The sequence below is a fragment of the Cucurbita maxima genome, unplaced genomic scaffold (assembly GCF_002738345.1).
Source record: "Cucurbita maxima cultivar Rimu unplaced genomic scaffold, Cmax_1.0 Cma_Scf00017, whole genome shotgun sequence".
Taxonomy (NCBI): Eukaryota; Viridiplantae; Streptophyta; class Magnoliopsida; order Cucurbitales; family Cucurbitaceae; genus Cucurbita; species Cucurbita maxima.
This window is the reverse complement of record NW_019272033.1, coordinates 170,607-193,847: the sequence shown is the minus strand read 5'-3', so window position 1 is coordinate 193,847 and position 23,241 is coordinate 170,607. Positions and strand designations below refer to the sequence as shown.

The 23,241-nt window shown below is 37.3% G+C and overlaps 2 protein-coding genes across 3 annotated transcripts; one reads left to right on the top strand and one right to left on the bottom strand.

Moving 5' to 3' along the window:
- Positions 1 to 413: 413 nt before the first annotated feature.
- Positions 414 to 17,184, bottom strand: LOC111491797 (transcription elongation factor SPT6 homolog). 2 transcript variants are annotated; one of them, XM_023140839.1, is made up of 17 exons: positions 16,993 to 17,184; positions 16,814 to 16,900; positions 15,417 to 15,546; positions 15,045 to 15,117; positions 14,822 to 14,972; positions 14,573 to 14,702; positions 14,205 to 14,451; positions 13,936 to 14,124; positions 13,727 to 13,846; positions 13,252 to 13,641; positions 13,070 to 13,180; positions 12,203 to 12,982; positions 8,054 to 8,195; positions 6,784 to 7,955; positions 2,951 to 3,160; positions 2,126 to 2,621; positions 414 to 1,197 (listed from the first exon to the last, which is right to left on the bottom strand). In XM_023140839.1, the coding sequence occupies exons 1-17, from the start codon at positions 17,021 to 17,023 to the stop codon at positions 836 to 838; spliced, it is 4,821 nt and encodes a 1,606-aa protein (XP_022996607.1). In that variant the 5' UTR covers positions 17,024 to 17,184; the 3' UTR covers positions 414 to 835. The 2 variants fall into 2 exon arrangements, with proteins under 2 accessions (XP_022996607.1, XP_022996608.1); XM_023140840.1 differs by having other exon boundaries at positions 15,417 to 15,492.
- A 1,941-nt stretch (positions 17,185 to 19,125) lies between these two features.
- On the top strand, positions 19,126 to 21,972 carry LOC111492310 (probable peroxygenase 3). Its single transcript, XM_023141606.1, has 6 exons — positions 19,126 to 19,333; positions 19,433 to 19,582; positions 20,212 to 20,297; positions 20,370 to 20,464; positions 21,563 to 21,688; positions 21,793 to 21,972. Exons 1-6 carry the CDS (start codon positions 19,225 to 19,227, stop codon positions 21,944 to 21,946), a joined length of 720 nt encoding a protein of 239 aa, XP_022997374.1. The 5' UTR covers positions 19,126 to 19,224; the 3' UTR covers positions 21,947 to 21,972.
- The last annotated feature ends 1,269 nt before the right edge of the window (positions 21,973 to 23,241 follow it).

Sequence of the window (23,241 nt, the reverse complement as noted above, 5' to 3'; positions counted from 1 at the left end):
GACAGACTTTTTACTAATGATTCGATAGTCAAAGTCTTATGTTCTAGAGACTGTCCTCGATAAAAGATCGTATTTCTAAATTTTCATAAGGTCCCGTGGTTTGATCATCTATCCCAAAGGTTGAACTATCAAAAAATAAAAAGGATCCAGAAAATTTCAAAATAATAATTGAAATTTGCATATGGATCGTAGTTTGCAAATTTTATCAAATTTCAATTTAAAATTAGGGAGCGAATAAGTAAATACTATTTTAAAAAATAGTCATTCCAAACTACTCCCAAACCATAAAAATACACAGGCTTGTCTAGCCCAAACAGCTATAGGTAACTTACATCTTCCCAAAGAAAAAAAAGGTACCTGAACTAATCATGTCACGATTCAAAAAACTAAAATCAACCAACCAAGCCAAAACGTAAAAAAAATGAACACTCAAGACTGATGGAACTAAGTTAGCAGTAAAAAGATGTCCACATACAGCAATGGTAGATTCTTGTGCTCAAGTATTCACATCAAGCAATCGGTTCGACCGAGAGCGAGCTTTTAGGACAAAAGAGGCTTATAAATACAGCCCTCAAAACCTTTTCTTTTCCTATATAAGGTGAATTCCACCCCACCCATTTCCCCCCTCCCTCCCCAACCACCTGAATGAATATAATGAGTTACTTTTGTCACTGTGAAAGAGTTAAAGGCAGAAGACATCAGGAGAGGGGGGAAGGGTTCACCTATTTCTGACTATATTACTATCTAAAGATCATAAGCTGCGGTGTAATAAGATCGGTACGAAATACTGATCACCTAGTAGACCTTCAAATGGCATCTAGTTGAGAGAAAAAGGTTAAGAGTTATGAACCCCACCCCCACTGTTACCTACCAAACTCGCACCAGTCCCACCCCAACCTCCACCGCCACCGCCTTTACTGTCGCTCCATCCATTACCACCACCACCCCCGCTCCCACCAGGAAAGGCTTCTTTTCCAGGTGAATTTTGAGTTTTAGCTCCTGGGAAGTTGCTTAATCCATCATCCCCATCCTTTGAAGATGAATCCCATCTGGAGCCATCATAACTAGAATCTGGTCTCTCATTATTCCCTCTATTATTATTGTATGAGCCTCGACCACGCCCACGTCCACTGTATGGTCTAGGCAGACCACTTGGATGTCCATCACGACCACCGGAATTTCTGTTGTCATTTCTCCCTGCAAGCAGAATATAAAGATAAATTGGAGGGTAAAATGAAATATGAGAAGAATAAATACAATAAAATGGCATGAATTCTCTACCAGCACCCAAAACTACGCCAAAGAGAAAGCGGGAAAACAACCAAAAAAGAGCAATCTGCGACTGGAGTAAAAATCATGGCCAAACCAATCAAGAATAAGAAAAAATATTCACAAATTGCTAACTTTCAATGGTACACCACTTACAAATGTATAGAACATACAAAGGGTGGAAAGGTGAAAATGCCAAAAAGGAAGCACTCTTACAGGAGCAAACTTTAAGGAAAAAAAAAACATCAATCACGAGAAAGATGCACGCACAAACCCAATGAAGGTTTAGACCATTAGATGAGTCAATCTTACTACATAAAGATCAGATACTTAGTATCAAAATACATAATATCGATGATGGCATAATAAAAGCAGGAAAAAACATATTCATGGTCAAAATTAATGTTATGTAATCAACATTTTCTCATAAGAAGTGAAAAAGCTTAAAGCCATTTAAATCTAAACAATGTAACTCGTTAATGGTATATTTTGAATGTGTTCAGTAAACTCAACCAAACAACTTCAAAGAAGCTCTAGCTGTTGTTTTTTTCTTTTTTATTTTATTTAAGGAAACAAGCAACTAGATATAAGAGAGGAGTTTTCCCACCAAGCCAAGAAGATTACCCAAAAAAACTTAATTGGCATGGAACACAACAAATCATAGTAACAAAAACTTTTTAAAGAGAACACCAAAAAGAGGAAAACAGCCTGACTAAGCCCCAGAAAAGGAGCTCTAGTGGTTTAGAAAAAGAAATAACATTATTCAACCTGAACATTCCAAGAGCATATGTAATTTAAATGCACTTTTCAAGAGAAAAAGAAAAGAAAAAAGAATGCAACATCTTGTAGACCTCACCTGTTCTAGACCCAGGAGTAGAAGAACGATCCCTATCATATGACTGGCTTCTCCAGCTACCATCATGTGATGAACCACCCCAAGGGCTACCTGCAGATGCTGCTGAAGAGCCACCAGTTGCAGGGCTCCGCATTGGTACCATAGCAGCAACTGATCTAATTGATGGTGCTGAATCATGCTGGGGATCATCGATGTGCCTTTGAAAATAGGCCACAAGCCTATCAATATCTTCAAACATTCTTTTCCTAAATTTAAACCCCTTTGGATAGAGACCAATATACTCGTGGTGTGGATTTGTGCTTCGTATGTATGTCAAAATGAATGTACCCGGGTGTTCATGAGATATTCCAAAGCCATAAACTATTCTCATTGGATACTCTGACTTCTCAATCTTCATAAGTTCATCAACTTCTGCTTTTGTGCCCCTCCTGAACTTGCGATAACTTAGCATTGCCTTTAAGTGAGCAACTAAAGGATCAACATAGCGATCCATCACCTGCATTTTTTTTTTTTTTTTGGGGCGGCAAACAAGAGATATTCAATAGAGGCGCCATATCAAATTCAACAAACAACCAAGACATACAGTTCTGAGGATGTTTGTTAATCATATGATAGTTATTCGATAAATTTTGTTAGGAATTTCTGGGGAAAAATATCAACACAGAGAACAGGGTACCAAGAATTAATTTAAAAACCATTATCTGATACTCAAATGCAGAAGCCTAGAAATCAACGGATCCTAAGATGTCAATAAAAACTACTACAACTTATGACATGAATCACATTGAAGACCTCTATCTATGGATACCGGAACACAAGACTAACCTCGTCCAGGTCCTCAAAAGTGTCATCCCCTATTTTCAAGGTCTTCCCAATACGCAATAAGCTAGTGATGTCCTTATGCTCCTTTCCACCTTCAACTATATCCTTGTGAGCATATACCCCATCGTAAATTTTAAGTGTCAAAGTCAAAAAAGAAGGTCCACGAGAACTAGGTCGAACAATACTTTCACCAGGATCCTTGTCAGACAAGAGCTGCCATAAAGAAAAGAGTGTTAGAAAAGATTCAATAAGAGAATTAAGTGCACAAAAAGTATCATTCACGAAAAAATTAATCAATCATTTTTAAACATGCTAAATGTCGAAGGATTAGCCTTAAGTTAGGAGATATTTGTGTAATTCATGAGTTGGTATCCAAGCTGAAAAAGAATGATATCTATTACTCAACTTGAAGGGAGTGTCGAAGGATATTTATGTCGTCCAGTAAAATAAGAGAAGTAGTTGACCTCCCTATTTTATTTATTATTTAGATTTAGATACCTAATATCTAAGGATTGTTATTTATATTTATTGTTACCTAGTAACTATAGATTTATTTAGATTTATCTTAACTAAAATGAAACACTAACTCAATCAGTGAAGCCTTCATAGCCACCGATCATTTATCGTGAAGAGTTTCATTCGGAGCCTTCACAGCTGCTGACCTTCTGTGCATTACAGCAACCAATTACCGTTGCTTCCTTCTTTCAACCGAGTATCATAGTAACTCATCCAATCAAGTATCACAGTCCATCACAAGGTCACCACTGCAAGTCCACTACCGCCCACTACCGCCAATAGCCACTATATTCCACTATCACATCAGCCACCAGCATTAACCACAATACCGCCAATAATCGCAGTCCACTATTAATCGCAGACCATAATTCCAACCTTGGTACATATATTCATCGCACATATATCAATTGCAGTCCACTATTTTCATCCTTGGTCGAAATAAAATTTCCATCAGCCTCCACAAATCCACTGCTTTTCCACTTAAAAGTGAGAGAAAAGAGTCATAAAGCAAAACAAAAAGCAAGAAAAGCCAGAGTCCAAGTATCATGGACCTAGTACAGTGTGATGGGGCAGCCTTGCTTGGTTATGCAGTGCGTGGAATGAATGTTGCTATATCACAAAAAGAGAGTTTCTAGTTTTGGTCCCGATCTCCTGCCTTCTATCTACAAGCTTCATCCCCAATCCCAACAATTTCCCAGATGATCGAATCCATGTCAAATCCACTTGACCAAATATATTCGGATTCTTCATAGCTACCATTGACAAAGTTATTTGAAGACTTCATAGCTACTGCTAACAAATTTATTCAGAGCCTTCATAGTTACCATTGACAACTTTATTTGAAACCTTCATAGTTGCCAATCTTCGACCAAATTTGTTTGGAGCCTTCATAGCTATCGTTGAAGTCGTGTCGTTGAAGTCGTGCTATCAATGCACATAAACCTATCCAGTCCAAGCTGAGTAATAGATATATTCATTCTCAGTTTGAGGGGTAGTGTCGAAGGATTAGCCTTAAGTTAGGAGATATATGTATCCAAGCTGAGAATTTAGCAGATTTAATATCTTTGGTACAGTATTAACTATTTGGACATTAGACCCATCTGGAATTTCCTCATCCAAATCTCTGTATAATTATTTGGTGACCATAAATTCCACCATTCCCCTTTCTTTTCCAAGTTATGCACGTTAAAATTATAGCACTTCACACTCCTAGGGTGCATTTTCTCCAGTGGTGCATCTATTTATGTACAATTCCATATATTCCGATCATCCAACTTCATCTACTATCTTGGAAGACTTGGGAGCATTGATAAAGACATTTCAATTCTCATTTGCTCTCCTTACAAGATGTTGAAATATGATGGAGGAATTATATGGGAGAAAGGAAGAGTCCAATAGAAGTTTTATTTTACTTTCCACTGGTATTTTTGTTAAAAAGCGACCGCAGGGTGTTTTTCAGGGTAGAGTACTATTGGTTAGCTGTGGAATTTGGTTAAGCTTAATGCTTCTTTGGCCAAAGTAAAAGTCTCTTTAGGAAAGATAAAATCTCATGGAGAAAAGGCTTTAGGATCAAGTGAAAATCATTGACTTGAAAGTGCCAAAGGTCGGTTAATTACTCTATCCCGCTAAACAGTTAGTGGAGTTGAAATCTTCTGGTAATGCTATGAATGCTATTTTAGTTTTATATCGGCAGATTTGATCTGGTCGCTTCCCCTAAAAAGTGATTTTTTTTTTTTTTGGAGTCTAGCCATTCATGCATCAACACCTTTGATAAGCTCCAAAGATCTCCATGGCTGTACTTATCCCAAGCTGCTGTCGTGTATGCTATAACAGTGATGAAACACCGATTCACTTCTTCAGCAAGTGCATCTTCCCTTCAAAGTTCTGAAATTTTTTACAAGACGCTTTTGGATGGATTTTTCCTTACTGGGGTGATACTCTTTCTCTTATCTCTCCTTTATTTTGAGGCACCCTTTCAAAAAGGATAAAAGGATTCTTTGGCTTAATCATGTTCATGCCTTCGTTTGGAACCTTTGGTTGGACACAATGCTCATATCTTCTAAGACAAGGATCGTGACTTCGGCTAGTTTATTGATCTTATTTCTCTTTTAGGCATTTAGCTATTACATGGAGCAAATTGCTTCCCCTTTTTTGTAATTTTAGTCTTACCACCCTCGCGAACCAATGGAGTGTTTTGTAATCATTATCATCCAATAGGAACTTCTTTTGTATTCCATTTCATCACAGCAATGAATGGTTATTGATTCTGATTAACAGAAAAAGAAAAAAAAAGTTGAGGGATCTGAGCAGGGTAACACCTAATCCCTGTTTCTTGTGATCATTGATATTCTTAGCATGTTCGACTATATGGATATGGGAGGAATTTTGTTAAGTCTTTTCTTTCATGTGACTAAGGGGAGAGCTCATATTACACATTTTCTCTAGTTCAAGGAAGGAGGATTTTTTTCCTTAATCTTAACAAAACCCAACGTGTTCATGTGTGACTTAAGATTTATAGCCATTTAGCAATCTCATCATTAAACGCAAGCAAAATGGCAAGATGCTAAATGGCTATGGCCCCCTCTTAAGTATGTGCTTTGTGATATAAGATTGTAGTAAGTGAATGTGATATACATCTGACTAGTAGGTCCACACAAGTGTCACTCTCGTCAGATTTCCCTTAATTTTCCATGTTTGTGAAGCTTTCCCTAGGAAATGGATCCCAAGCATGTGCTTGCAAGATCCTTGGATGAACGACAACCTGCCTTGTCTCCTTTATTTTTGAAGTTCGCTTTTGCCCTTCCACTTTGCACAACTTTAGTTTGCGGGCTCTTCAAAAGAAAAGGAGGTGTGGTACATGGCTCGATACAATGTCTTAGAGGTCCCATTTTATCTGGGTTTCTTCCTTTTAATGTAATTCCCTTTTGTTCTATCATTTATCTTAATAAAGTTTAATTTCTCATACAAATGAGTCCTTTTGAGAATAATCTTTACTTTTCATTGTAGTCACCAACTATTCAGATTCTTTGCGACTTGTCGAGTTTACGAAGTTTTGCTTCTTGTAGTTGGCCCATAATGTCTTCCCTCTGCCTCCCAGCACAAAATGTCGTTTGCCTTTGCATTAATATTGGGCATTCCACCTTCATTTTTCTCAATGAAAGGTGCTCTTTATTGTTTTTCTAAGGACTTTTAAGGTGACTAAATAGTAAAGCATATACCACCTAAACAATTTTATCATCACTAATTGTGACAACCTGATTTCTTAACTTTGTTTAACCTAAAATTTAAAATAAGAAAAAGTTTTTCAGAGGAAAACAGACCTCCATTGCTTCATCTGCTGTTATATTCTGGAATCGAGGGTGTACGATCATTCTTGGCTTGAAATGCTTTTTCGCAAGTTCCTTCTCTTTCCGAGACTTTTCTTGCTCAGTCTGTAGGCTGCTTCGATCTTCATGATAGTAGGGATCAAGATTTCGAGTAATCTGGTGCCGATTACTTCTCATCTCACTCTCCTTGCAAACAAGGAAAACCTGATACCTATTCTTCTGAATTGATTTGATCTTGCAAGTAACAATATCCCCCTCATGCAACCTTTCGGATAAATCAGAAATCTCTCTAGAACCATCGGCATAATCTTCTTTCATAAGCATCCCAGTCAATCCTGATTCAAGTCCACAAATTGCTTTTTGACCTAGTACCTTGCGGACTGTGGCCTGCACAATTCTCCCTTCTGCAAGTGTATCCTCTGTTTCACCAGATATCATGTAAAACTCTTCATCCTGACTGGGCTCTTCATATTGCTTACGCCAATCCTGAAAACCCTGCATCAGTTCTCCTTTTATGTCGAGAAAAGTTTCTCTTTTATCTTCCCATTTTTTGCTCTTGGCATATTCATCAACATCAAGAGTTCTCAGTAAATGAGGCCGGTCTCTGACATGCTCTATGGCCATCTCTGCATCCTCATCATCATTAGCATCACCTTTAATATCTTCATCAAAAACATCTTTCGCTAATTCTTGCGCCAGGGCATAAGATTCAGGATGAATTCTCGTATCATCCAATAAATCTATAAATTGGCTGCTGCTCGCAGCCAACCCACTCCGCCTAACACGCAAGAACCCAACTGCATTAACAAATACCTTTTTACCAAGACCATGTACTGTAACAAAGTCCTTCCGTGTGAAAATTGATCCTGCCCTCACCAAAGATCTCTGCAAAGAAGCTGCCTTCCTAGGTCCAAGGCCAGCTATGAATTGCAATGGGCTGAACAACCATTCATGGCTTATAGCCAAATTAGTGTCCAGGCCAACCTGGTTGGTCACATTCACCATAACTTGTTCAACCATCCCATACTTTTCATCTGGGGTCAGAAAATTCTCCAAAGGATTTAGTTTCCAAGATAAGATCTCCCTTCCTGGACCACAAAGTGTCGCAACCATAGCCAAAGGATTTTGCAGATAACGTCCAAGAGCAACAGCACGTTTCACAATGCCTAATAAGAAAAGAAATTCATAAAATTATTCACAATAAAATAGGAGTTTAAAAGCAAAAAGAAGTCATACATACGAAAAAGGTCAAGTGTTCAAGTACCTGATTGCCCTTGCAATTGGTCAGAGGAAATCCTAGAATTTTCATACAGACGAGGAAGGGACTCATCACCGTATACAATGCTTAATCCATCCATCTCATGTCCAACATCTCTAGGATTCTCCTCCACCATCTTAAAGATGATCTGATCAAAGAATAAAATAGCAAATGAATGACATGATATACACCATCCAAATTGTTATACTATCTGAAATGAATAACATGACATAAACCATCTGGAATGCTGTACATTAAAAACAACTTAATGGAGAAAATAGGAACAAACAAAGGAATGCAACCCGGTCATTATAAGCTGAAATGCAGATCCTTAGTAAAGCCTTGAGAAGAGCTATTATTATTATTCAACCACTACGAAGTCATCTAAATAATGGGCTTGATCCAATGTTTCAAGTTGAGCTGATGAGTTTTGTGCCAATAGGCACATAAAGAAGTATTAAGGCGGCCCTATGGCCAAAGGACCAAGCTAAAGCAGGTAATTGTCTCCTAGACCCAATAAACCTACCACTGTGACTGCATTTCAACCCGTTGTCAAATATTTTGAGCTGCCCCAACACAAGTAGTAACTATGATGGAGAGGATTCTACCTATGTGTAAGGATGGTCCCATTAAACGAATCACAAATGCAGAGTTTCAAGCTAAGAAAGAGAAAGGATTGTGTTTCGGTCGTGATGAAATTTTTTTCATTAGCCATTGATGCAAGAATAAAGAATTGAGGGTGCTTTTAGTCCATAGCAAGGAAATAGTGTGAAGAAACCAAGGATATGGAGATGGAAGAAGCAATTTCTGCCCAGACGATGAAGGTGAGGCAAGTTGTCAAATTATTGTTGAATTTAGTAGTTAGGTTGATGAATCGTGGCACAATGAAGATAAAAGGGAAGATAGACGAACATGAGGTCGGGGTGCTATGCTTGTCATAGTTGACAATAGTGGACGATTTCCTTCCTCTAAAGTTAGGAGGTTTAGATGTGGTGCAAGTGATGCATAGGTAAAAAAAACAAGAAGTGATGGTGATTTATTGGAAAAAAAATTGAGTATGTTGTTTTAAGTGGGCGAGACTAGGGTCATGTTGAGTGGAGACCCGTCACTTATGAGAAATGAGGAAAAAAAATGAACTATTGGATGAGACGCACAAAGCCTACGTCTTTTCAAAACTAGACTTGCATTTGAGATGTCATCAAATTCGTATTCGTGAGGAGGATATTCCAAAGACATCGTTCCAAACACACTGAGGGGCATTATGAGTTTGCTGTGATGTCAAACCTTGATGAATCAAGTTTGCTGTGTCGTCTGATTTGTTGCATAAAGGGGCATTCGTTAGGATGGAAAAGCTACTGAAGCGTTTGAACGCCGAAAACACGCCTTGGTGACCCTTCCAATTCTAGCATGGCCCGACTCCAATAAACTATTTGTGGTTGAAGCAGACACATCTAGAAAAGGGGCAAGTGCAATCATGTCTCAAAATGATAGACCAATTGCTTAATTCAGTCAAAAGTGACCATTGTAATCAAGGTCCAAAAATTGAGGCATGATCTGCTTGGACACCATTTTTTCGTGTGTACTAACGAACATGTGTTACATTATTTCCTCAAACAAAAGGAGGCTCAACTCAAATTTCAAGAGAGGGTGACCAAAATACTAGGATATAACTTTGAAATTCAAAAAATGTGGCAGATGCACACTCACGTATGCCACCTACCACTCATCTGGCACCTATTATTGTCCCTGCATTGATTGATTGACATATAGGTGGTTAAGGAAGAAGTGGAACACAATGACCAACTAATGAAGACTTTGAGGACTTGAAGGAAGATTCGCATGCAGTCCCCAAGTATTCCCTCCAGCAAGATACTTTCATGTACAAAGGGTGTCTAGTGTTATCCAAAGGATCTAATTTGTGGCCAACCATACTTTTAACCACTGGTGACAAAATGATGGGGAACACCCCATGATTTTTAAGAACTTACAAGCAATGGTCCAAGGAGGTAAAATGGTACAGGCATCATCTCCATCTAGTTTGTTGCAACCTTTGTCAATCTTTGAGCTGAGTGTGGGAAGACATTTCCAAGTAATCTTAGATGGTTTGCCGAAATCTCAGTCTTTCAATGCTAAAATATACCTACTTCATGGCGATAATCCATCGATTTCAGCAAAAATGATAGCTCAAGCATTTGTCAAAGAGGTGGTTCCCCTACACTGTTCATTTCGTTAAAGAGAAGTACAATCTACCATCCTCAAACGCATGGCCAAATAAAGCCGGTCAACCAGTGTTTAGAGGTTTACTTGCATTGTTTCTACGGTCAACTGAAAGGGGTGAAGAAAAAATTGGCACTACAATTGAAATGGGGTCTCACCCACGACAAACCCACTTTTATTGTCATTCCCATGATTGAAGATGAAGGCTCGTGTGAACCAATTGGTATACAGATCCAGCAATTCTTAGAGAAACACTACTATGTAATGCTAGAAAGTCTATCAAAAGTTTTATCCTCATGTAGAATCAATCATGAAATTGAGTTACAACCACGGGCAAGACCACCTGCTAAAAATGTGTATACTGCTAGTAGATCTTCGAAAACAGCTAGATGAGTTGTTGAATGTCGGGTTTATTAGGCCTGCAAAGGCTCATGTCATTGACCACCAATATGCTGGAAAGAGCCTCTAGACGTAGACTTCACCAAGTGGAGACAAACCCTTAAAATAGTTCGTGCTTACTTAGAGAAATCACGGATGAAGATATAGGCCAATTTGAAACACAAGCCACTAAATTTCAAAGCCAAAGACAAAGTTTTGATAAGCTGACAACATAATAGTTTTGAATCCAAATCATCAAGAATCAGTGATTGTTGCGAGAATACGAAGGAACAATTGAAGTCATTTAGAAGGTTGAGAAATCATACATACAAGAATCAATTGTCTTCACGGATGACGATTCACTCCATTAAATAGGTGAGTAACTTGAAACCCTACTATCTCAATCTAAAGGACATCAGGCACAATGAGATTACCCGACCACCAATCATGGTGAAGAATATTGTCAAAAAGAAGTGGTAGAGATCCTAACTTAGAGAACGAGACAAGTAGTCAAGCTGAAAAGAGATGTGCATGAAATCCTAGTACTGTAAAAGGGATTTTTGGATACAAATATCACTTGGGAATGCATTGAAAACCTAAAGTCAGATGCTCCACATTGCTGAATTCAAGTAGAGTCAGTTAACAGGGACATCAACCAATTAAGTGGAGAAGGATTTCCCGGTCATACTTGTTCAAAGCGTATTGTTCATAGTCATACTAGTTGTCAAATCTTCCAACCCAGGTTATATACCTCATTTTTGTTGTCCTTTATTGCTTGCTAGCTTATAACACTTGCTTCCACAAATTGCTTTCAAAATGTTTTCCAAAGCTTTCTTCTCACCCTTTTTTCTAAAATCATTTTTCAAGAATGGGACAAAGGCTAAATCATAGGCCATTTGTGCCACCAGCGACCCAAGTTTTAATTGATCGACTTACTTGAGGATGAGAGTAAGTGTCGCAATTGCTTTGTGAGTCTCGAAAGAGTGCGATTGGGACACCTAGCACCTCAAGGCACCTTTAAAACACTAATCAATATAAATAAATTGTTGTACTTTATTGCTTGCTAGCTTATAACATTTGCTTTCAAAATGTTTTCCAAAGCTTTCTCTCACCCTCTTTTCTAAAATCATTTTTCAAGAATGGGGCAAAGGCTAAATCATAGGTCATTTGTGCCACCATTGACCCAAGTTTTAATTGATTGACTTACTCGAGGATGAGAGTAAGTGTCGCAATCGCTTCGTGAGTCTCGAAAGAGTGCGATTGTGGCACCTAGCACCTCAAGGCATCTTTAAAACACTAATTAATATAAATAAATTGTAAGACGATACAAATATTCCTAAAAACTTCTAAATTATTATCAACCATAATGTAACATAAGACTCTTATAGCAGAATTGATAGGAACCAAATAGTAGAAATGAAATAACATGAAAGCAAGTTTAGATGAATTTTGTGCTTTATTCCCCATCTATGCAAGCTAAGACCATTTCTAAAAGGAGGGAATACTATAATCTCATTATAGAATTTAATGATCAGCACCACTAGTTATAGGAGCACTAACCTCGTAGATATCATCTTTCAATCGGGTACAAGATAAATTAACAGCTCCTAAAACAACAACATGTGGTTGATGATCTGTCATGAACTTCAAAACTCGCTCTTGATCATTTTTCTTCCTTTGTTGGTCATTCACATTCTGAGAACGTAGGGTGAGAGATCCAGTATAAAGAACATCAAGCACCTCACCTGCTGAGTCTAACATTACAAAGGTGGTAGCTGGCTTTCCAGGACCCCAACAGCATGCCATTACCCTTGGGGCAGCTTCTTCATCAGAACTAATATCATTTTCTTTGTGCTGATATGGACCAACAGATATTTTATTCCATAAATTCTTCCCATATTCCGTAAGTAACCACTTCTTTGCTTTACTAGTCATCACGGATCTTGCTTCTTTCTCCATTGAGGGCAGAAGAAAACCAGAAAGCGCATCCTGCAATATTAACTTCCTCTGCTCATTCCAAAGCTGAGCAGATTTGCTAACACCATCACTAAGATAATATTCATTAAAATCATTTATCAACTTGTTTAAATGCTTTTCAGGTAGCTTGAGAGTGACATTCAGAAGTTTTTCTTCTTCAGCCTTCTGTATAAGAAGCCACTGTGCATCCTCAAATCTACTTAATGGCTTTTCACGAAGCCACTTAACAACTGAAAATTGATGAAACGAATCTATTGCAGCATTTCCATCTGACGTAGGATTTGTTGATATCACAGCATAGTCCATAAAGTAGCTCCTGACATGCTTCCTTACACAAGGTTCACAACTAATCTCAATAGCTGCCTGAAATCACATGAAGAGACGGAAAAGACCATGAATAACACTATGCAGCATTCAATAATTAAATCTAAGGAAACAAAATTATAATACCATATGTCTTGCTCCCTTGAGTACAGCTTGAGGAGACTCAAACATGGCACAGGTAAAGTTTGATGCCATCTCTTCAGGAGTTTCCTTTGGATCCTCCAACTCATCATTTCTCTACAAAGAATTGAACAGATGTCATTAGCATATCCAAGATTAAAAACAAAATCATATCAAAGACCACTAACCATCTTTTCTAAGGAGAGTTGCAACCCGAATTGCTCAGAGCTATAACCAAATTTTCCTGCAACCTCCCATAAACCAGCCTTACTACATATACTATACAGTGATTTCCTCTTAGGCCTTTTGAACTGTCCTTCATCAACAACACCAACTTCACCTGTAGGAAAATGCAAATTAAACTTTGAGTCAACATCATCTACCTCTCTCTCTGATTCAGCTGCCTCAAGAGATTTCTTGACTGAGTCAAAAAGCTGGCTATTCAATGATTGTCTAGTTACATCGTCATCCCTGCGTAACTCTTCCTCAAATCGCTTTCTATAATATAAGTGAAGAGCCTTTTTTCTTTTTTGAAGAAGCAGCCACTTTTTGTCCAAGTCTTGAATTGCCCAAAGTACCTAAAATGAAAAGTAAATGCACATTGCATCTTAATTTTCCAATCCATACAAACAAAACACTACTTCCAATTACACTTTTACTCACCTTATGCCACTTTAAAGTTGGTGTTTTATCATTTTTATCCTGATCATTACCAGCGTCATGTTCTGTATCTTTTAACAAGCTTAGAATCTCCTCCTTCCTATACATGGCAATGAATGGTATCTAAAAGAAAGAACAAAATAGGAAAAAGATTAGAACGAACAAGTAAAGATGAGAATAATGAGAAGAAAGAAAGATAACAGAATACTAACATCTAATTTTTGGACATGTACAAGATCCAGAAACTGCAGAATATCATCCTTTGTTACAGATAGGTCTTGGCCACTGGCATTGCCAAACAAAGAGTTCATTCCATTGGCAATATGACCATGTATCCATGAGGCTTCATCGTCCAGACTCATCTCATCCATAGGAGGAGACCCGGTACTTTCTTCTGAAATCTATAAGAAAGGAAATGAAATGAAAACCCATGAAGAATGCATATACAATATGAAGTTATATATCAGAAATAAAAAGAAACCTGCATTCTTTCGGGCATATCAATCTCCCTTATCTGGTCATCTTTTTCTGTCATATACTTCTCAGAAATTACAATCGGTTCAAATTCATCTTCTAATCTATTCTCATGCCACTCATGAGTATCCAATTCTCTCTTGCGAAGCTGAAGGAGCTCATCGACATCGCCAAAAATTTCATGTGCCTCCTGCAAAGCAGTTGATGAAACACCGGGTGCTTGCCTGGATTTTTTTTTCTTCAACTTCCTCCTCCTAGACCGAACAGTTAATAAATTGAGATTTTATATGTATAAAAAGATGATTAATGGTGATAAAATAGATAAAAACACTAGAAGAAGTGGTCTGAGGCTCCAAAATATATGAAGAAAAAAACCTTAAGGGAGCCCCATCTTCATCAACTTCTTCATCTACAATGAAATCAGCCATTTCATCCTCATCTCCAATGTCGACATCTTCTTCCTCTTCAGGTTGTTCCAACTCTTCCGCAATATCCTCAAGTGGAGCTTCAAATAATTACACCATAATGTTTCAAAAAGTAATAAGAAAGATGACTATTTGAGAAAGTAGCTTGGTACTTCAGTTAGAAATGTGGCAGTAAGAAAAAATGAATTCAAATGTATACCTTCATCATCACCAAACAAGCTACGTTTAAGTTTTTCCTCAGCCGTTCGTCCACCTCTGCTGCTTTCTATAAAATCCTCATCGTCCAAAAACCCAGAAGGTTCCACATTGTCCCTTCGAGCTTTTTTAAGCCTCTTAAACTTTTTGCTGCCCTGAAAAAGATGAAGACAAATGCTCAGAAATAAATACTATGAAGCAACAGTATCAAAATACAGTACCACTACCTTTGGTCGTTGAATGCTAATATTGTTGTCCTCAAGGAGTTCATAGTCATCTTCATCGAGCACATATTCCTCCCTAAGAAAGCGAAAATCATCTCTGGTCAATAGAAGATCTATTGAGAACTTTTAGACATAAAGAGCTACTTGACCTACTATACACTATATGCAACAACATAAAGAGGGAGATGGACAGATATGCCAACCCAATGTGTTACACTGTTTATTAACAAATAATAATCCAAAAAAATTATACCACCTGATCTTTGACCTACTTTAACTATTATTTCAGACTAAACTCATTTGAACAGGCAGAAAGACAATATCAATTTCAAGTATAAAATAACATTAAACAACAAGTCAGAGAGTAAAATTCACTTTTTCTTCCTTTTCTTCTTCCTCTGCTTTTCATCATCACTGTCTTCCCTCTCCTCTACATCTTCTTCATCTTCTTCTTCAATATCATCAACTATGAAACCATCCTTTTCATACTCATCCTGTTCTTCTTCTGAAAAAAAATGGCTTATTACAAATAAGGTACTGGCAGCAGCAAAATAAAGGACCATACATTTAAAATTATTTTTTCCTACAAACAGAGACTATATGAAAAGGATAAGCTGAATAATGACTATTTAACCACAAATTAATTTCAATGTCTTACAGCGGCGCTAATCTTTTCCTTTTAGATCAAAACATTTTATTAAATAATCATCCTACCAAGTACAAACATATATAGAAAATGAAAGAACCTTTCCCAATTAAATAATCATCCTACCAAGTACAGACATGAACTCCTCGATTAAGCAATTGCATTAACGTGTATTGTTAAAACAAAAAAAAAAAAAAAAACTAATATTCTTCACAAGCTAAAAAATCTAGCAGGTTTCCATAATTGCATTTAACCAACAAATTTTAGCTTTTCCACTAAAGGGGTGATCCATAAATATAAGCAGTAGCATCAAAAGTGGCTCAGGTCTATTTGGTCCCTAAACTTTCAAAAGTATCTAACAGATCCTTAAACTTTCAATTTTGTATCTAATAAGTCCATGAAATTTGGTCCTTAAAAAACTCAATTTTTTTATACATTAATTGATCCATTACGTATAATTTTAAATCTTATGTCCGTTAGAATCCTAAACTTTCAATCTTGTATCTAGTAGATACATGAATTTTAAAAAATTCAAAAGTTCAAAAACTAAATTTGTAATTTTGAAAGTTTAGGAATCAAATAAACGCACCTCAAAGTTTAGATACATGAATTTTAAGCTGTTACCATTCCTAAACCACATTTATAGACATAAAGTTGCCATTTAGTTTCTATTCGCACCCCAAATCATCCATAACTAGGAAGGAAGACCTCGAATGCATGAAAACAGTTTTTTTTTATCTTAATGTCTTGAAGCCGAGTATACCTAATGATAGCTAATGCAACACCTAAACATTTGACAATTACTGACTCACGGAACTCATAGGATATGCCACATACCCTAATGAGTTACAAATATGCCATGCCCTTCAGTTTCATCCTTAGTCCCCAACCCAGCTCAACAAGTCTGCCCATAACTTAAGGACTCGTCGCAGTTTCTCATCCACTAAAAACGAACGGAAGAACAAAGGATGGGTAGAGCAACACACTCCTCACGAGCGAACCAGAAAATAAAGCCGACATACAAACAACCAATCGAGCCATATAAGCCCAAAAACACACACCGAAATTAAATTAAACTGAATAAAACAACAACCAACGATTCCTGATACAAAACGAAGATACAAACCATCTTCTTCGTCGTCCTCGTCCCTCATGTTGTGACCGTCAACATCGTCACCGTCAAGCGGTTCCCGGTCTTCCAATTCGACCTCATCTACAGAAACACACCAGTGAGAAAAGGGGAAGAAAGCAAAGAGGGCCCTAAAAATCCGTGCGAAAATTGAAAGAACAGAGACGAGGTCAAACCTTCGTCATCGGAGATCACCGCCTTGCCCATCGGGGGAGATGAAAAAGTAACGTACAAAGAAGTAGAAGTGAGAAATGAGTTGGGGAGATAGGAAACTGGAAGCAGAGAGCACCTGCAATGGAGCTCTAAGTGGAGAGATGGTATCCAAAACTAAGCAGTAAGCACTAAGCAGTAAGCACTAAGCACAGCCAAAGCAAATTCAATCGCCCTTCAAATCGTTCGGTTCGACTCAGTCTTCATCAACCTTAAACCGAACCGGAATATATATATATATATACGCGCACACACATATATATATATTTATTAATTGTTAAAATAGTTTAATATTCGTCCTAAACTACCTGGATCCTATTCCACATTTTTTAAAATTCACGTCTTAATTAAAAATTTAACATTTATTACTCACCCAAATTCAATTTAAGAATTTTAGACATAAATTCTTTTAACTAAAATTCAATTTAAGTCTTCCAAAAAAAAATTTAAGACTTATAGTCACCGAAATTCACGATGATTTACTCGTCGTTCAAACTTAACATTGAAGGTAGAATACGAGGTAAGCATCCTCAAGTTGTTGCTCATTTTGTGGAGGAAGCAAATCATCCCAAACACCACGCGCACGAGAGAGATCTTATCGAAAGTGAGGTTAGAGTTATCGATTTTCCATATATTATTGCCCTTTGATACTTTCTTCGGTGCGATTTTAGTCCAACTAGATTCAACTTGAAGTGATCTACAAGATTCATGCAACGTACGATTGAAGTAAGAAATTGCAATTATACCCTACACATCTAAGTTTATAACAAAATGGAGTTGCATTTAATGCGCTCGAGCTTCATTTATGACAAACTCAAGTTAAAATTCATGTAGGGCTTAAAATTTTCTTTGAGCATTGGCCTGCTATAGTATATCATGTGATGTTCTGAATAAGAGTTTATTATGAACATACTATAGACACTTTCCAACATGTCATGCCTATGATTATGCATGTGTCTTTCACACTATCAAGTTACTATGATCGAGTGTTAAATGGTCGCCAACTAATTTCAACGAGAAGTCAATGTAATGGGCTCTGTAAGGCCCAAGCTCATCAGTAACAAATTTTGTTCTATTTAGGCTTTTCCTTCCATTTCTCCTCTAAGGTTTTGTTCTATTTGGACTCTTTCTTCAACTTCTCCTAAGGTTTTTAATTTGGTATGGAGAGGTTTTCACACCCTTATAAAGAAAGTTCAGTTATTCTCCCCAAGCGATATGAGATTTCATAATTGATCCCGTTCGGGGCCATCATCTTCGCTCATTCCCTTTTCCAATCAACGTGGGACCCCCAATCCGATGTGAGATCTCACAATTCACTCCCTTCAGAGCCCAACGTCCTCATTGTCACTCGTTATCTTCTCCAATCAATGTGGGATCTCATAATCCACCCTCCTTCGAGGCCTAATGTTCTCACTTGCACACCATACGATGTCTACCCACTTCGAGCCTCAGTGTTCTCGCTGACACTCGTTCCCTTCTTCAATCCGATCCAATGTGGAACCCCCAATCTGATGTGGGATCTCACAATCCACCTCCCTTCGACCCAGCATCCTCGCTAACACTCGTTCCCTTCTCCAATCGATGTAGGATCTCACAATTCACTCTCCCTTCGAGGCCCAACGTTCTCACTTGCACACCATACGATGTCCACCCACTTCAAGTTTCAGTGTTCTCGCTGACACTTGTTCCCTTCTTCAATTCGATCCAATGTGGAACCCCCAATCTGATATGGGATCTCACAATCCACTCCCTTCGGCCCAGCATCCTCGCTAACGCTCATTCCCTTCTCCCATCGATGTGGTATTTCATAGACTCACATATGTATCTGGTATATTTTTTTTTAGTAGTTATACAAAATAGTATATCAAATTATAAACTTTATTAATAAAATAAAACAAAAATAATATGAGGTATAACAATTTATCTTTTGATAAATGCTTTTAGAATAAAATAAATTAAATGCATCATCTAAAAAGCACTTGAAATTCATTTTTTGAATAAGTATTTGAAAATTTTCAAACACGAAAATTAAGGAAAAATAATAATAATAAATAAATAAATAACAACACTGGAAGGATCACCACAAGCATAGCGTCCGTCTGCAACGGCATCTCTGTCGAAACAAAACAGCCCAATAACTCCACATTTGATATCATTTCACCGCCAAACTTTTGGGAAAGAAGCACAGAAATTAAAGAATGGCAACAGAGGCGTCGGCGGAGGCCATGGCAACCACGGCCGAGAAGTCACCCATCACATTGGAGCGCAAAGTTCGAAGCGATCTGGACACCAATCTCCCAAAGCCATGTGAGTCCAAAAAACGCAACCCTGTGTTCGTTCTTCTGTTGAATCTCGCCGGAGAAAGACGTCGTCATGGTGTAATGTTTTGTTTTGTTGTTGTTGCAGATTTAGCGAGAGCTCTGGCGGCGCCGGATTCGGAAAACATCAATGGAACATGGAGCCACAAACACAATGGAATGTCTGTGCTTCAACAGCATGTTTCATTTTTCGATCAAGACGACGATGGCATTATCCGGCCATGGGACACGTACCGAGGTACGCTCATCGATGTTAGATGAATAAAACTCTCTATAATAGCATGATATTGTCCACTTTGAACCTGTTCTCATGGTTTTGCTTTCGGCTTCTTAAAAGACCTCATACCTCGTACTAATGGAGATAGTATTATTTGATTATAAACTCATGATCAGCAGATATGAGACTTTCATCCAACCATGGAAACACATCATTGATATAAATTGTTAGAAATCACGACTTCCCAAAATGATATAAACCTCCCATGAGGCTTTAGAGCCCCCAAACAACTTCCCTTTCCCCTTTCCCTTAATTGAGGTTTAATTCCTTTTTTTTTTTTTGGAGTCTTCGAACAAAGTACACCCTCTATCCTATACTTGAGTCATTGTTTTACTACATTTTCGAGGCTTACAACTTTTTTTGTTCGATATTTGAATATTCTATTGATATGGATAAGTTAAGGACATGACATGACTCTCCACGGTGATACGATATTGTCTATTTTGTGTATAAGCTTTCGTGACTTTATTTTTTGTTTTTCCAGAACCTAGTACCAATGGAGAGTATTCTTTACTTATAAATTTATGATCATTTTCTTAATTAGTCAATGTGTGACTCAATCCTCGACATGAATAATGTAATTTTTGTAGGATTTCGAGCTATGGGATTCAATATGATTTTTTCGTTCTTCTTTATGATATTTATTCATGGAGCTCTCAGTTATGCGACTCTCTCGGTAATAATCGCGCGTTTAAATTGATTTGAATGATTAAAAACATGTTTTAAATTGATTTTGGGTTGGTTTCAGAGTTGGATACCTTCTCCTTTCTTCCCAATATATGTAAGAAACATCCACAAGGCAAAGCATGGAAGTGATTCAGGGACCTATGACACTGAAGGAAGGTGAGTTCTACTTTCAAACTGCATTCTTTTTATGAAGTTTTTTTATTTATTTTGTTTTCTAGTTAAGTAGTCTTGAATATATATTAGGTTTAAAATTTTGAATTTAGTTTTCTAGTTTTAAGGATATTTCATAATGGAGAAAATCCAATATAACTTTTCTAGATTGATGGAACAAAACATAAAATTTCGAATTGATTAGATGGATGATTTTAGCAATTCAAATAGAGTTCATAACTATTTTTTAAAAATTTCTATTTATCTACCATACATATTACTACAAGTTACAACTTAAAAGTAGGCTAGGTTGTGTTAGGTTGCAACACTATTTTCGGGTTGTCAAGTTGTCCCAACCAAAAAATGTCAACAACTTGCAAATCAACCCGCAAACTAATGAGTTTTTCAATTTCCAGAAAATTTAACCCAACTCAAATCGAAAAAAATCTAACTCAACCCAAGTTTTATGATTTGGGTGTTGAATGAAAGTTCCACATCGGCTAGTTTAAGGAATGATCATGAGATTATAATGATCATGGGATTATAATCAAACAATACTATCTCTATTGGTACGAGACTTTTTGGAGAAGCCCAAAGCAAAGCTATTGTGGAGAGTCGTGTTTGTCTTACATGGTATCAGAGTCATGCCAATAGAATTCTCAAATGTCGAACAAAGGACTCCAAAAGAAAAAAGGAGTCGAGCCTCGATTAAAGGGAGATGTACTTTGTTCGAGGGGAGGTGTTGGATGAAAGCCCCACGTCGGCTAAATTAGGAAATAATCATGGGTTTATAATCAAGGAATACTATCTCTATTAGTGTGAGACATTTTGGGGAAGCCCAAAGCAAAACTATGAGAGTTATGCTCGAAGTGGACAATATCATACCATTATGGAGAGTCGTGTTCATCTAACATAGGATTGACTAGTCCATATTAATCTGGAGTTATCAGGTCATATGAACATCTGTCTCCATTTCCAAAAGGCGAAATGGGGCGGAGACAAAGAAGACATCCCTATTTCTACAACACCCCGAGTCGAGAAAAGGTTAAGAAGAGAATAAATAACGATGGAGCAGAGCTTAGAAGTAAATGTGTGTTTGTGCAGGTTCATTCCAGCACAGCTAGAGAATATATTCAGCAAATATGGTGTGACTCAGGCAGACAAGCTTAGCTTCAAAGAACTGTGGCACATGACCAACGCAAACCGTGATATTTTCGATTTCTTTGGCTGGTGCACTCTCTTCTTTGTTTGTTTACAACTGATGGAATATTATTAGAAGCTTGGTTTGTTTATGTAGAATTTTAATAAGAGTAGAGAGGCATTATTGGTTGCAGGGCCGCAAGCAAGTTGGAGTGGGGAGCTTTGTATGTTCTTGCAAAGGACGAAAATGGGTTCTTATCAAAGGAGGCTGTTAGGCGTTGCTTCGATGGCACCCTCTTTCCTTACTGTGCCAAAATGCATCAAGGTGGTGTCGATAAATTCCGCTAGACTTCGGATCATTCTAGGATTCAAAAAAAATTATTATTAGATTGGGTTGAGTTGATAATAAATTTTTTGAGATGGTTTGTTTTGTTAGGATGGTTTATTTAAATTTTTATTTTTAATAAAAATAAATGGTTAGTTCGTAAAGTATTTATTTATTTCTTTCGGGCATTTAAATATATATTTGAAAAATTTATAAAAATTAATTTAAAAAATGGTTGGAGGAAATATAATAAAAAAATAATTATGAAATTAAATAAAGAATAAAATAGATTTATGCCCATATCAATTATATATTAAGCAAAACAATGTATTCTTTTAAATTAACATTAAATTCGGGTGGGTTCGATTTAACAAATTTAGTTGGAGAGGAATTTATGGAGATCGGATCAACTCAAATTCTCTCTATAAATGTATGTCTCTGAGAGTTCACTATTAGAACTTAGTTGGTTCTAATAATTCAATATAATATAATAAATCATAATCTATAGGAGTGAACCTCTGCCTACTATTACTATGTAGACCTCTATTGTAGCAATCTTAAATTTCTACATACTCAGTTATTATTAATGTCTCATGCTCTATTATAATGCGGAATATAACTAACGAAAACATTTAAAACAATCTCTTCTCTAGAAAACACAGCTTTAAATACGAAGTACTGAAATCAAAATAAAAATAAATACAAAATAACGAAATGCAAAACAACCTATTCTAACATAAGACTAGAAATTTAAATATGAGTCTTACCCTATGCACGTGCCATAGTCTTTGCTCACGATGTCGCCATCCTCCGTATATGTATGCCTTACCTTTACTTGACAAATGATGTGGCACACGCCTGAGTATTTCAAAGAATACTAAGTTAGTGCCCCATTATAGGGGGCCATGCAAATGCAAACACATGTAATCATGCTCTTGGGACCTATCTCTATTCTCTAGGGGTAACCTCCAATCTCAAACTACTATGAATGTGTAGTACTTCCCTACACACGACCCACACGTGCGAGTGTGAATCCCGAGGGGGCTCGCACACCCCTTGGACCCTCTTTGGTTAAGCTACTTTGTAGCGACGTTTAGAGGTCAGTGGAACCCCTTGGTGTCATGTGTCACAATCGCACTCTTGATGGCAGTAGACTTGTGATTGTGCGGCACTCACTTTCCAACGACAAGTGAGAAAAACCAATTTGTTCTTGCGTCGCCTACGACCAAGCGACGTATGCTCGAGCCTCTGGCCTCAGTTTAACAGAAGGTTTTAGAAAATGAGGACAAAAAGAGATTTTTGAAAGAGACGTTATATA

Bases quoted from the DNA above. Each gene is read 5' to 3' on its own strand.
- LOC111491797 (XM_023140839.1), bottom strand. From the start codon at position 17,023: ATGGGCAAGGCGGTGATCTCCGATGACGAAG. The intron at 14,703-14,821 runs GTATACATTTGA...AATTATTTGAAG, and splicing joins CTTGTTTGGTGATGATGAAG to CTCCACTTGAGGATATTGCG. The intron at 7,956-8,053 runs GTACTTGAACAC...TTTTCTTATTAG, and splicing joins CCAATTGCAAGGGCAATCAG to GCATTGTGAAACGTGCTGTT.
- LOC111492310 (XM_023141606.1), top strand. From the start codon at position 19,225: ATGGCAACAGAGGCGTCGGCGGAGGCCATGGCAACCACGGCCGAGAAG. The intron at 20,298-20,369 runs GTAATAATCGCG...GGTTGGTTTCAG, and splicing joins TCAGTTATGCGACTCTCTCG to AGTTGGATACCTTCTCCTTT. The intron at 20,465-21,562 runs GTGAGTTCTACT...GTGTTTGTGCAG, and splicing joins ACCTATGACACTGAAGGAAG to GTTCATTCCAGCACAGCTAG.